Source organism: Macaca nemestrina, chromosome 5 (assembly GCF_043159975.1).
Source record: "Macaca nemestrina isolate mMacNem1 chromosome 5, mMacNem.hap1, whole genome shotgun sequence".
NCBI classification, from domain to species: Eukaryota; Metazoa; Chordata; class Mammalia; order Primates; family Cercopithecidae; genus Macaca; species Macaca nemestrina.
In genome coordinates this window covers 23,786,856-23,799,878 of record NC_092129.1, presented here as the reverse complement: position 1 = coordinate 23,799,878, position 13,023 = coordinate 23,786,856, and the positions used below count along the sequence as shown (strand labels likewise).

The 13,023-nt window shown below is 39.8% G+C and overlaps 1 protein-coding gene across 1 annotated transcript in view; it reads left to right on the top strand.

The window, feature by feature from the left end:
- LOC105465511 (mannosidase alpha class 1A member 1) overlaps window positions 1-13,023 on the top strand; it is a 171,386-nt gene that overhangs the window by 140,255 nt on the left and 18,108 nt on the right. The window contains exons 7-8 of the mRNA XM_011713962.3: window positions 2,840-2,963; window positions 6,633-6,726. Of these exons, the coding sequence (XP_011712264.2) occupies window positions 2,840-2,963; window positions 6,633-6,726 (218 nt within the window). The remainder of the gene's footprint in view (window positions 1-2,839; window positions 2,964-6,632; window positions 6,727-13,023) is intronic.

Below are 13,023 nucleotides of genomic sequence, written 5' to 3'. Positions count from 1 at the left end.
TCTTACTGAAATACATTAATTCTGCAGACTGAATGAATGGTAACCAAAGCTGTCCTTTCATATAAACATGCTTTATATTCTAAATCCAGTTTTCTTTCTATTAGCATAACATTTCCTCTGCTAGTGATTTTAATGTTCTTGCTTCCATGGTTGGGGGTTGGGAGGGTGGTGACAGAAAAGAGTACCGTTTTCCTTCTGGTATGAATGTGTACAAAGAGGGAGGAAGGATACATTTAACTCTTTAAATTAAATGTTAAGAAATGTTTCTAAACATACTGAATGCTTTTCCAGTATATCTTTGGTTTTCTCTTGATTCACCACATTAATGGCAGAGAACAAATACATGGATATAAAGTAATATGAGGTTTAGTTTAGTATATATATATTGCTTAACTTTCTCATCTGAGTGTGCTACCACATGCTCTAATCCCCGAACTTAACCAGTCCCTAAGATCTGGAAGGCGGGCTGGGCTTCGTCAGCACTGTGTTCTCTTTCTTTTCCAGGATAAAGTCATCTCCTCTTACCCTGATATTGCCTTATGTTGCAGCTTTGTTTTTAAATATTTCTCCAGACCACAGAAATTTGTAGTTTTGCTAAATAGGCTTATTGGCATTGGTCAGTGATGGAGTGATTGGAATAAAACATTGATATGTTGGCCAGGTACGGTGGCTCACGCCTGTAATTCCAGCACTTTGGGAGGCCGAGGCGGGCGGATCACGAGGTCAGGAGATCGAGACCATCCTGGCCAGCACTGTGAAACCCTGTCTCTACTAAAAAAAATACAGAGAATTAGCCAGGTGTGGTGGCGGGCCCTGTGGTCCCAGCTACTCGGGAGACTGAGGCAAGAGAATGGCATGAACCTGGGAGGCGGAGCTTGCAGTGAGCCAAGATCACGCCACTGCACTCCAGCCTGGGCGACAGAGCAAGACTCTGTTGCAAAAAAAAAAAAAAAAACATTGACATGTCGTGACAACTAGTTAATGACCAATTACCATGTGCATTTGCCATATGTTAATAAACTTTGAAAGTAGCTATTCATCCTATTTGGATGATTGAAAATTCTTTTTTATAAGCCAACTATGAAAATAAAAACTGACTCACATTCCCAGAACCTAATAAATTTAGGGCATTTTGTAAAATAAATGAATATATCGTTTTCAGATCTCTGTGTCTTATTTCTCTTTACTTTTCTTAGATGTACTGTATGTCAGTGTTTTGGAGGAAACTCTAGGTTTTGCTGTAGAAAGGAGCAAGAAGTGAGAGTGAGGCGAGCCCAGGACTGTAAGCGCCAGTCATCCTCATGGTTTCTCTCTTCCTCAGCATTCCTCAGCAGCCTGGCGGCAGACGCCAGGACAGGACTGAAAGGGTTTACCCAGAGCTGTGACTGATATATGGCAAAAACAAAGTGGGGGTGAACACCAAGAGCAGCATTTTGATGGGGTCTACCTTAGAAAGAGAGAATTCCACAAGCTGTTAAGACCTGGCTACAGCCTATCCTTCCAGCCTTCTCTCCCACCAACCTCCATTCCCTCCATTCTGCAGCGTAAGAGCTGCTTCTGGTTCCTGGCCAGCCCCTCTGCTCGTGTGTTCTCTCCTTGCCCAGATTCTCATCATTTTTTCCTCACCAACTCATACTTACCCTTCAAGAATCAACTCAGGAGTCTCTTCCTTGAAGAAGTTCTTCTGTGATCCATCCCCACCACGCTGGACTGTGTGTCCCAGCTTTAGATGCTCAGAGAACTCTTCACACATGTATCTCAGCATTCACCGTCTGTGATTGGAACTATTTATGCTTAGTTCTTTTTCTGTCATTACACTATTAGGTCTTTGAGAAAAAGTGATTGATTATCATAACCATGCTTGTAACCCAATGCCATGTATAGTCCTGGCAGATAGTAGGCATGCACTAAATGTGCATTCTAAACTAAAAGTGTGGGATTTTAGCTATCAGAAAGGGAATGTATTAGAAGAATAACGAACTTTATTCTTTTGAATTACCACATCTTTTTTTGAAGTGTTAAGTGGCTCTCCAGAAATAAACTGTACCCAAGAGTACTGCCATGTCTCAGGAGTCACTTTATGTGTATTTGGATGTGTGTATGTTTATAACTGTTTTAAAAGGCCTAGTTTTTTAAAAAAGCATTTCTCCAAGAAAGGCCATGGAGCAGTAAGTTCTGAAGCTCATGCCTCTGACCTTTCCAGATTTTATAACCTAATTTTGTTGGAATTCTTGATCACAGGTTGTATAGAGTAGGGAATGAGTTAGCACCTTAGGTAATATGCTTAGAAAAAAATAAAATAGAGTGAAGACACATGGAAGAAAGAAAGTCTGGTAAATGCGGGAAGATTTGGAGAGGGTTGAAGTGAGTGTATAATTAATGAATCTTGGAAATTCATCTTTTATCCGAATAAAATTTTGTACATAATATCCGAAATTCCTTGGACTCTCAGGCTGAAACTAATTAAAATGTTGAAGAGCTTTATGTGGTATTTGGGCATGGTGGGACTGTTTTGGTCAGGTTTTGTTTTATATTCTGCGTGGAATGGTTATACATCTATATAGCATCTGTACTTTCCAAAAGATTTGCCTGTTCATCAACAGCAAGTACTCAGCAGCTTTTTTCTAAATTAAGTCAACAGTAATTTTCAATTTGGAGACAGGAGTCAAACCCTAAAACTGGTAGCCAAAGAAAACAGTGCTTGGTTTTACAGTATCTAGAGGGGACTGTTAGGGTAGGATGCCTTGTTTTAAAAGCCGTCTATTTCATGTCTACTATTTAGGTAGTGAAAAACGAAATTAGTCTGACCCATAACTCTTCGATGTCATCTCTTCTTTAGCGGTATTGGAAGGAACTGGCCCTGGGCCTCTGGAGGCAGCAGTATTCTGGCAGAATTTGGAACCCTGCATTTGGAGTTTATGCACTTGAGCCACTTATCAGGAAACCCCATCTTTGCTGAAAAGGTGAGATTCTTCAATGTGCCTTGGCCTGCAAAGCAACACTTATGAGAAACAGTATCCTCTCTGAGAAGGTTTAGGAATTTTTGAGGTGGAAATAACAACCAAATTTGTTATAGCTCTTTCTGAAGTTTTGCAACATGCAGCATTTCAATTAGCCAAACTGTAAACCTACAGCCTTTCCAGTGCGCCACTCTAGCTCAGGATGTGAGGACATGGCTTCCACCTCTGGTTCCCTCTACCTTAAGTTAGTTGCTTAACTCGTCTGAAGTTTGTGTCCTTATCTAAAAATATTTGGTACTAAATGCACTGCATGAGCCAACTATGTGAAATACAGACTGAAAGTGTTATACAAATGTGATGTTGCACCTGAATTGGTCCCTCATTTTCCGAAAGCAAACCCATCGATATTTGGATAAATTCATGTTCCCCCCATCACTCTACCTTTATTTTCAACCTGCTTTTTGGCTTCCCTTTACAGTAAAATTCCTTGAAAGAGTCGTCTCTGTTGTCTGCTTTTCTCTTGAACCTGCTTCAGTAGGACTTTTCCCCCAGCCACACCTGTCGCAGTGACCAGTGAGCACCACAGTGCTAAAGCCACTTACCCATTCTCCCCTTCATCTTCCTTGCGCTCTCAGCATTCGACACAGTCAGTCAGTTCTTCATTCCTGAGATACACTTTACGCATGGCATGTAATATGCTCCCAGTTTGTCTCCCTTTTTGCTGGATGCTCCTTCTGTCTTCCTTTTTGTGTCCTCAACACCCCAACCTCTAAATATTGGAAAGCCCTAGCACTCAATCCTGTGCCTCTTCTTTTTTATATTCACTCCCTACATTGTTACATCCAGTCTCTGGGCTTGGCATACCATCTCTATACTCTGGACTCCAAGTTTATTATTTCAGTCCCAACCCGTTCCTGAACTCCAGACTCTATATCTGTTTATTAAACATCTCCACTAAGAGGTCTGATAGACAAGTCCCACTTAAAATGCCTCAGGCTCAACGCCTAGACCTGCTTCTCCTCCAGTCTTTGCTATCTTGGTAAATGGCATCTCACTGTACCCAGTGGTCAGCCCAAAGATCTTGAGATCCTCCTGGTTCTTCTTTTTGGTAAACCCCAGGCCCAGATCCACTAAGAAATCCTTTGGGTGTCTCGCTGCCTCTACTGCTGTCCTGATCTGGGATCCATCATGTCACCTGGACTATACAGTAGCCACCTGACCACCACTTCTTGTCTTGCCCCCTCAGCCTTCCCATGACACTCAAGAGTGAAATAGGCCCTTACTGTGACCTGTGGGGCCTGGGTGGCCTGGGCCCTGGCTCTCCTCTCCTCTCCTCTGCCTGCTGACATTCTCCCCTTTGCCTCCTCACCTCTGGCCTCAGTGACCTTGCAAACCTGCTGTTTCCTCGGGGCCTTTGTACTTGCTCCCCTCTCTGTTCCAAGTGCGCTTCCTCCACATTTCCACGTGGCCTGCTCCCTCACTTCTTCAATATTCTGCTCAAACACCTCTGCCTTGCCGGGCCACTCTGACTAACATGGGATAGCCTCTCCACATCACCCTGTCCCATTACTCTCAATCAGCTCCGACTACCGTAACAAAAATGCAGCCAGAAACAACAGAAATTTCTTTCTTACAGTTCTGGAGGCTGGGAAATCCAAGATCAAACTACCAGTGAGGTAGGTTTCATTCTGAGCCTCTTCCCTGGACTTTTAGACAATGAGCACTGTCCCAGTGTTTGTTCACATGACGTCATCTTTGTGCTCTGAGGGAGAGAAGGAATCACAGAGAGAGAGCTCTTGTGTCTCTTATGAGGGCACTTGAACCTGCTTCAGTAGGACTTTTCCCCCAGCCACACCTGTCGCAGTGACCAGTGAGCACCACAGTGCTAAAGTCACTTACCCATTCCCATATAATGCTCTACCATCATAACCTAATTGCCATCGCCAAATAAATCTCCAAATACAATCACACTGGGAAGTAGGGTTTCAGCATATGAATTTAGGGGTATGCAGTTCAATCCGTAGCACCCTCTTATTTTTTTCCACAGTATTTACCATCTCCTGATATACTATACAGTTAGATGTTACTTAACAGTGTTTCAGTCAACAATGGACCACATATATGACAGTGTAAGTTTATAATGGAGTTGAAAACATTCCTACAGCCTCGTGACATCGTGGTCGTCATAATGTCATAGTGCAATGCATTACTTACGTGTTTGTGGTGGTGATGGCATAAACGTACTCTACTGCCAGTCATATAAAAGTATAGCACATATAATTATGTACAGTATATAATATTTGATAAAGTAAATGACTGCATTACTGATTTATGTACTATCATTTGTATTGTTATTTTAGAATGTACCAGTTTTTGCCAGTCGTATAAAAGTATAGCACATATAATTATGTACAGTACATAATATTTGATAAAGTAAATGACTGCATTACTGATTTATGTACTATCATTTGTATTGTTATTTTAGAATGTACCAGTTTTTTTTTAAGTTACCTGTAGAAGCAAAGGTATTCCTCTTGAAGGCATTGTTATCACAGGAGTTGACAGCTCCATGCATGCTACTGCCCCTGAAAGACCTTCCAGTGGGATAAGATGTAGAGGTGGAAGGCAGTGATATTGATGGTCCTGCTCTGTGTAGTCCAAAGTTCGTGTGTATACATGTCTTAGTTTTTAACAAAAAGTTTAAAAAGTTAAACAACTTTAAAAAGAAATTTTAAATAGAAAAAGGCTTATAGATAAGAATATAAAAAAAGAAAATATTTTGGTACAACTATACAGAGTGTGTTTTAAGCTAACAGTTATTACAAAAGAGTCAAAATTTTTTTAAAATTTAAAAGCTTATAAAGTAAAATTACAGTAATCTAAGGTTAATTTATTATTGAAGAAAGAAAAATACTTTTACAAATGTATTGATAATGGCTAAGTATACCGTGTTTATAAAGTTTACAGTAGTACACAGTAACGTCCCAGGCCTTCACATTCACTCATTACTCACTTACTAACTCATCCACTACAACTTCTAGTCCTGCGAGTTTCATTCATGAAAAGTGTTCTATACAAAGTGCCCTGTATTTATATATAGGGTTATAAAATGTATAACCCTATAGAAAGGTATCGTTTTTCATCTTTTATAGTGTACTTTTCTATGTTTAGATACACAAATACTTCAGTAGAGTAACATACACTACACAGGTTTGTAGCCTACAAACAGTAGGCTGTGCCAACTACATTTGTGACAGTGTACTCTATGATGTTTGTACAACAGTGAAAATGCCTGTGTTTCCCAGCATGTATCCCTGTCATTAAGTGACACATGACTATACTTACGTATTTATTTATCTATTTATTTATTTATTGTCTGTCCCATCCCACTAGGATGCACAATTCTAAGAGTACGGTGACTTTGTTTATCCACTGGCCCCTTGTTCCTAGGATGACATCTGGCTAATGGTAGATAACTAATCAGTGTGACTATATTCACTTACTGCTATTATGTTTGTAATAATAAGCTAACAGCAATTATCTTTGTTCTAACTCTGCATCATTTAAGTCAACTTATTTTTTCTAAAATGGAAAAATATGTTCAAGAAGAAGAAGAATGGCATGAAAATTGTTTTTCAGATTTTCACAGTAACATTTTATTTTCTGTTATAGGTAATGAATATTCGAACAGTACTGAACAAACTGGAAAAACCACAAGGCCTTTATCCTAACTATCTGAATCCCAGTAGTGGACAGTGGGGTCAACGTAAGTCAGAAGATTCGCATTATTATAGCTCTTTATGGTACTGTACTCGTCGAGAGAGAGGAAGCACAAAAGCAGCACAGATTTTGTTGAGAAATGTTTAGAAAAGGAGAAAAGGGCATGGCTCCTTTGATAAACAGGCTTCTGTCATCAAGATTGTGTTACCAGGAAACTGGATTGTGTATTTTTCATATGTAACTCCAAGTGTGATGACATATAAGCACATTTAAAGCTATTAATAAGAAAGGGAAGATCTGGCCAGAGTAGTGTGGGGATGATAACCTGTAACAAGCTGGTCATGTGAACAGAAAGGAAATTCAATCTTTTGTATTAATGACTATGAGGGTTTTATAGAGAGTAGGTAGACCATTCTGCTTCCCAACATTCTCTATTTCTTCGTGACTATACAATAAGAGGGAGCCTGAATTTTTAAGAGTTGGGAAATTGGAAGAGCAAACAGCCTGTTTTTCTCTACTTAATTTTAAGCTGCCAGATAAAGGTTTCTTGCCAGTAGAATTACCTTTAGGATGGGAGAAAGTATTGCACAAGGACTTTTGATCCTAGAAGCCTGCACTTAAGACTCTTCAGATGATTTTGAGAAGGGGCATAAAGATTCAGAGTAGTTGAAAGAAATGTTCTCAAGCTGATTTGGAAAAACAGTAGTAGATTAAATAGCAACTGAAAACAAGTGAAGAATATTGAGATGCCCAGCTGTGGCAAGAGTACATTGCCTTAAGATTTTACTCTAATTTGGGTTTTTTCTTTATATTTTTATGTCATGTTCTTAGATACCTCACTGTTACTTTAGAAGTACTTTTCTTAAAGAATAATAGGAAAGAATATGCTAAAATCCATATGCTAAAATGTGTCTATAGCTCTGGAAGCCTAGCCGTTGAAACCTTAGGGCTATAATCAAGGTTACCACTTACCTAAGTGTGGTCAACAGATCACTGGAAGTCCTTGAGACCTCTGAAGAGGCCCACAAGGTCAAAACTATTTTTATTATAATAATATAATATATTAAGACATGTAATACATGTCTTAGTCATATTTACTAAGCCAGTACACCATGTCTTGCACTTAGTGGGTGTTTACGTACTTAAATTTTGTGAATACATATGTACTCTATATCTCATCTCTCTCTCTGCCTCTGCTGTTTAATAGTGGTACTTTAAAAGACTTTCTTCCTTTTCTAAAATGTTGATATTTACACCTACAGTGTTAGGTGAAACTGCTGAAGCCTCACTGAGAACAAAGGCAAACAAACACCAAATAGTACTAATACTCATATTCTTTCTTTTTTTTTTTTCTTTTTTGTGGGGCAGGGTCTCACTGTGTCACTCAGGCTGGAGTACAGTGGCATGATCTCAGATCATTGCAACCTCTGCCTCCTGGGCTCATGCTGGGTTCAAGCGATCTTCCCACCTCGGCCCCTCTGAGTAGCTGGGACTACAGGTGCACACTGCCATGCTCAGCCAATTTTCAATTTTTTTTTTTTTTTTTTTTTTTTTTGGTAGAGACAAGGTCTCATTATATTTCCCAGACTGGCCTCAAAGTTTTAGGCTTGAGCGATCCTTTTCCCTTGGTCTCCCAAAGCTGGGATTACAGGCATGAGCCACCACACCAGCCCCCATTGTATTCTTAGTAGCATTTAAAAAAAGGATATCAGTTTCACTTATGAATGTGCTTAATGAAACAGTAAAAAAAAAAAAAAAATTAGTGATTCTAGTAAATATCAACCCTTGAGTACACACCTTTGTCATGTTCTATAAGATGAAATGGAAAGCACTCATAAATCACTCCTGCTGAATTATGAAAAATGGTAGTTGCGTCAAGGAAAAGCTCTTGGGTGTTTGAGTTGCAAGCTGAACTAGCCACTTACTGTTTCATGGATTCAACATTTTTACTTGAAAGAACAACTTAAAAAATGGTTATTTAGGCTAGGTAATTGGGAGCTATATTCTTGAAAATGAGCTTGTCACTTCAAGGAAAAGTCACAGTATTTATGCCAATGATTATAATCCAAGTTTCTAAATAAAAAATAGAATTTTGGGGCCGGGCGCAGTGGCTCAAGCCTGTAATCCCAGCACTTTGGGAGGCCGAGACGGGTGGATCACGAGATCAGGAGATCGAGACCATCCTGGCTAACACGGTGAAACCCCGTCTCTACTAAAAAATACAAAAAACTAGCCGGGCGAGGTGGCGGGCGCCTGTAGTCCCAGCTACTCGGGAGCCTGAGGCAGGAGAATGGCGTGAACCCGGGAGGCGGAGCTTGCAGTGAGCTGAGATCTGGCCACTGCACTCCAGCCTGGGCGACAGAGCCAGACTCCGTCTCAAAAAAAAAAAAAAAAAAAAAAAAAAATAGAATTTTGGAAAACTTGTACATGCTACCATGAACTTGACACAAATACTTTTCCTATTAGATTGATGATGATATTAACAAATGTGGTTTTCTGACATTGTATAATGGAACATGTCAATATTTGAAAGATCTGCATAATTCAGTGAGCCAGTATTTTCCAAATGACCAAAGCATGACATTATAAGATCATACATGGAAAACAATCTAAAGTACAAGATAGACCAATGGATTTTAATGTAACAATACAAAAATTCATTGATGTAATTTCTAATTTTACAATGCAATTAACCTTTAAAAAAGAAACCACCTGTTGACTATTATAGTATCAAAGAAAAATATCCACAATTGTGTGAAAAGTCTGTTAAAATATCCTTTCTTTTTCTGACTGTATTACTGTGTGAGGCTGACTTTTCTTGATGTATTATAGCCAAAACAACATATAGCAAAGGATTGAAAGTAGGGCAGGCATGAGTATCCAACTGTCTCCTATCAAGGAAAACAAGAAAGAGATATGCAAAAATGTGAAATTGTGTCAGTCTTCTCACTAATTTTTTGTTTTGTTTTGTAAAATATAACTTTTTTGAAAAATTGTATATGTTAATGGGCATGTAATTATTATTTTAAATGAAATAAGAAAAGTATTTTTAAATTATTTTAATTTTCCAATGTAGTAAATTGGAAAATTTTAATTTTCCAATGTAGTAAATTACTTACATAAATTATTTGGGGTGCCCATTTCTTTTGAAGATTACAAAAGGGTGCTGAGACTCAACAGTTTGAGGGCCACTAGAGGACTGGGGATAAAACAACTTGTGTATATTTCCATTGTTGTTGTTGTTGTTGTTGTTGTTGTTGTTGTTGTTATTGTTGTTGTTTGAGATGGAGTCTCGCTCTGTCACCCAGGCTGGAGTGCAGTGGCATGATGTGAGCTCATTGCAACCTCCCTGTCTCATGCTCAAGCAATTCTCCTGCCTCAGCCTCCCGAGTAGCTGGGACTACAGGCGCGTACCACCACACCCAGCAAATTTTTGTTTTTTTAGTAGAGATGAGGGTTTCACCATGTTAGCCAGGCTGGTCTTGAACTCCTGACCTCAGGTGATCCGCCCTCCCCGGCCTCCCAAAGTGCTGGGATTATAGGCATGAGACACCACGCTGGGCCTGCCTCTGCTTTTAATGGTTGTTCTGCTTGTTCTCTTTTAGCAGTTGCCCCTGCTCCTCAGTTGTGGCTGAAAGGCAGTATCCGGTCCTGGTCACTGATAATATGAACTGATCTTGTTACTGTTGAGGCCAGATGGCAGGGTTTCATGTCTGTACACAGAGCATTTATCATCCTTTGATTTCTGTAACAGCCATCCATCTATCTGTATCTAATCTAGCTAGCTATGTGTAGTGTCACTAGCATCATTGGGGGATTGTTTCAGAGAGAGAAATTCAGATGAAGTCAACAAAAATTTTAAAAGGGAGATATTGAGTATTTTAATTCTTCTTTGTCTGGATTCTTTTGCTACTTGCTTTTTCTCTTTTTTAGATATTAGAAATCCTTTTATGGGACCTATTCTTATGAAGAAAAGAATAAATTACTCCTTCAGAGAAGAGCGTAATATCTGACTGACTACAGTACACCTCACCTTTAGAGCAGTTGGACATAAAAATACCATATTATGTTCTTTCTAGAAGTAGGTTGATCCTTTCCTACTGATAAAATCAGGCCTACTCTCCCCCACATCCGCTAAGATGTTTACACAGGACTGTATTAACAAACAGCCATCCAGGCCTGAAGGAAGCTTAGTGAGTGATATGCTAAATTAATGAGAAGACCTGTTTCTCCTTTACGTTTCTTTGTCTGAAATTTTTATAGGCAGGAAATTTTAAAAATAGAAAACTAGCAAATACCAAAATTAATTAAAACAAATGTTTTCTTATGTAACACTTTTTTCTTATTTTAAAAAAATCCCCAAATGCCCAAACTTGCTTCTTCCATCTATTAGAAAATCATAACCCAAGGGGAGGAAAACATCAAGCTCCTTCTGGCCGTTGGTTTTCAGCTCTCATCGCTTTAACTCCAAAGGACATGTCTGGATCCTGGCCATCGTTTCCTATCACTTCATGGAGTCAGTGTTGTTTTGACAATGCCAGCCCGGGATTTGCTTTTCCACGCATCACTTGCATTTGTCTCCTACAATGATGTTGATAACAACAGGGTTTATTATTGATGAGTTCGTACTTAGTCTATTTAGTTTGTAAATGTCAGAGGTTTCTGTGTTAATTTAGGAAACTGTAAATGTCACTTCAAGAATCAGACTTAGAATTTTTAAAATATATTTTTACACTAAAATTTAAACTATAATTCTACACTTTCTGCAACAAGAAAATCACGTACTTAACTACTTTAAAACATGGCTCTTTAGCTTGGATAGTTACAGCCCTTTATTAAGGTTGACATAGAAGAATTTTGCTTTGTTCATCAATTATTTGTTGAGTACCTACCATGGGCAAGACACTTTCCAGGGGCTGGGGTGGACTGGGAAACATAATAGGTCTGGTCTCTGCCCTCTTGGTTCATGATCTCGTGGAGGAGACAGAAGAAAATGTTACCACATTATGAAATTGCAAGTGATAAATGTGTGCGATCAAAAAGGGTGTGACAAGGGAACCTAGTGGGATTGTCAGAGAACACTCCTTTGACGAAGTGCCATTTGATCCCAGGTATGAAGTAAGAGTAAGAACTACGAAAGAAGGGGAAGGGGGTCCTAGGGTCCATTTCATGCAGAGAACAAGGCCTATAGAAGCCCTGCCTGAGATGAGATGGAGCCTGATGATTTTGAGGAACCAAAAGAAGGGCTGTATAGCAAGTGAGCAGAAAGCAAGTGGAGCCAGACTGAATGGCATAGAGAAGATTGAGATTTTGCATGGCACCAAACACACAGAATTGGGCTTCGAGTAAAGGGTAATCACATTCACGTATTAAGAGGGCTACTCTGACATTAATGTGGGGAACAGATTGAAGGAGCACTGTCATTAGAACTCTGGGCCGGGTGTGGTGGCTCATGTCTGTAATCCCAGCACTTTTGGAAGGCTGAGGCGAGCGGATCATGAGGTCAGGAGTTTGAAACCAGCCTGGTCAACATGGTGAAACCCCGTCTCTACTAAAAATACAAAAATTAGCCAGGCGTGGTGGTGGGTGCCTGTAATCCCAACTACTCGGGAGGCTGAGGCAGGACAATCACTTGATCCTGGGAAGCAGAGGTTGCTGTGAGCTGAGATCGTGCCATTGCACTCCAGCCTGGTGACAGAGCAAGACTCTGTCTCAAAAAAAAAGAAAAAAAAATGAGGATACCTATCCTATAGTTGTGAGATTGTTGATAATACATGTAGTGGGTCCGGCATGATAAATGGCAGTGAAGGTGGACTGTAGGAACGGAGTATTAGGAGGAAAAACTTCTTCTGCCCCATATTCTTTCTGACTGCCCCTGTCCCATAGGTATTTGACCCTTCAGATTCATAGCACTAGAAAATTTATCAAACAATAATAGGCTGAGCACAGTGGTTCATGCTTATAATCCCTCTTCCTTGAGAGGCCCAGGTGGAAGGATCGCTTGAGGCCAGGAGTTGTAGATCAGCTGAGGCAACATAGCGAGATGCCGTCTCTACCAAAAATTTAAAAATGAGCCTGGCATGGTGATGCATGCCTGCAGTCCCAGCCACTTGGGAGGCTGAGGCAGGAGGATCGCTTGAGCTCAGGAGTTTGAGGTTATAGTGAGCTATCATCGTGCCTCTGCACTCCAGCCTGGGTGACAGAGTGAGATTAGAAATAATAATAATGGCAATGAACCTGAGGAGCTTCTTGTTTAATTTATTACAAACCACTTGTTAAAAAAGATTTGTTAATATTCATAGCATGGCCAGAATTTTATATTATTCAGAACTAAAGCAAATAA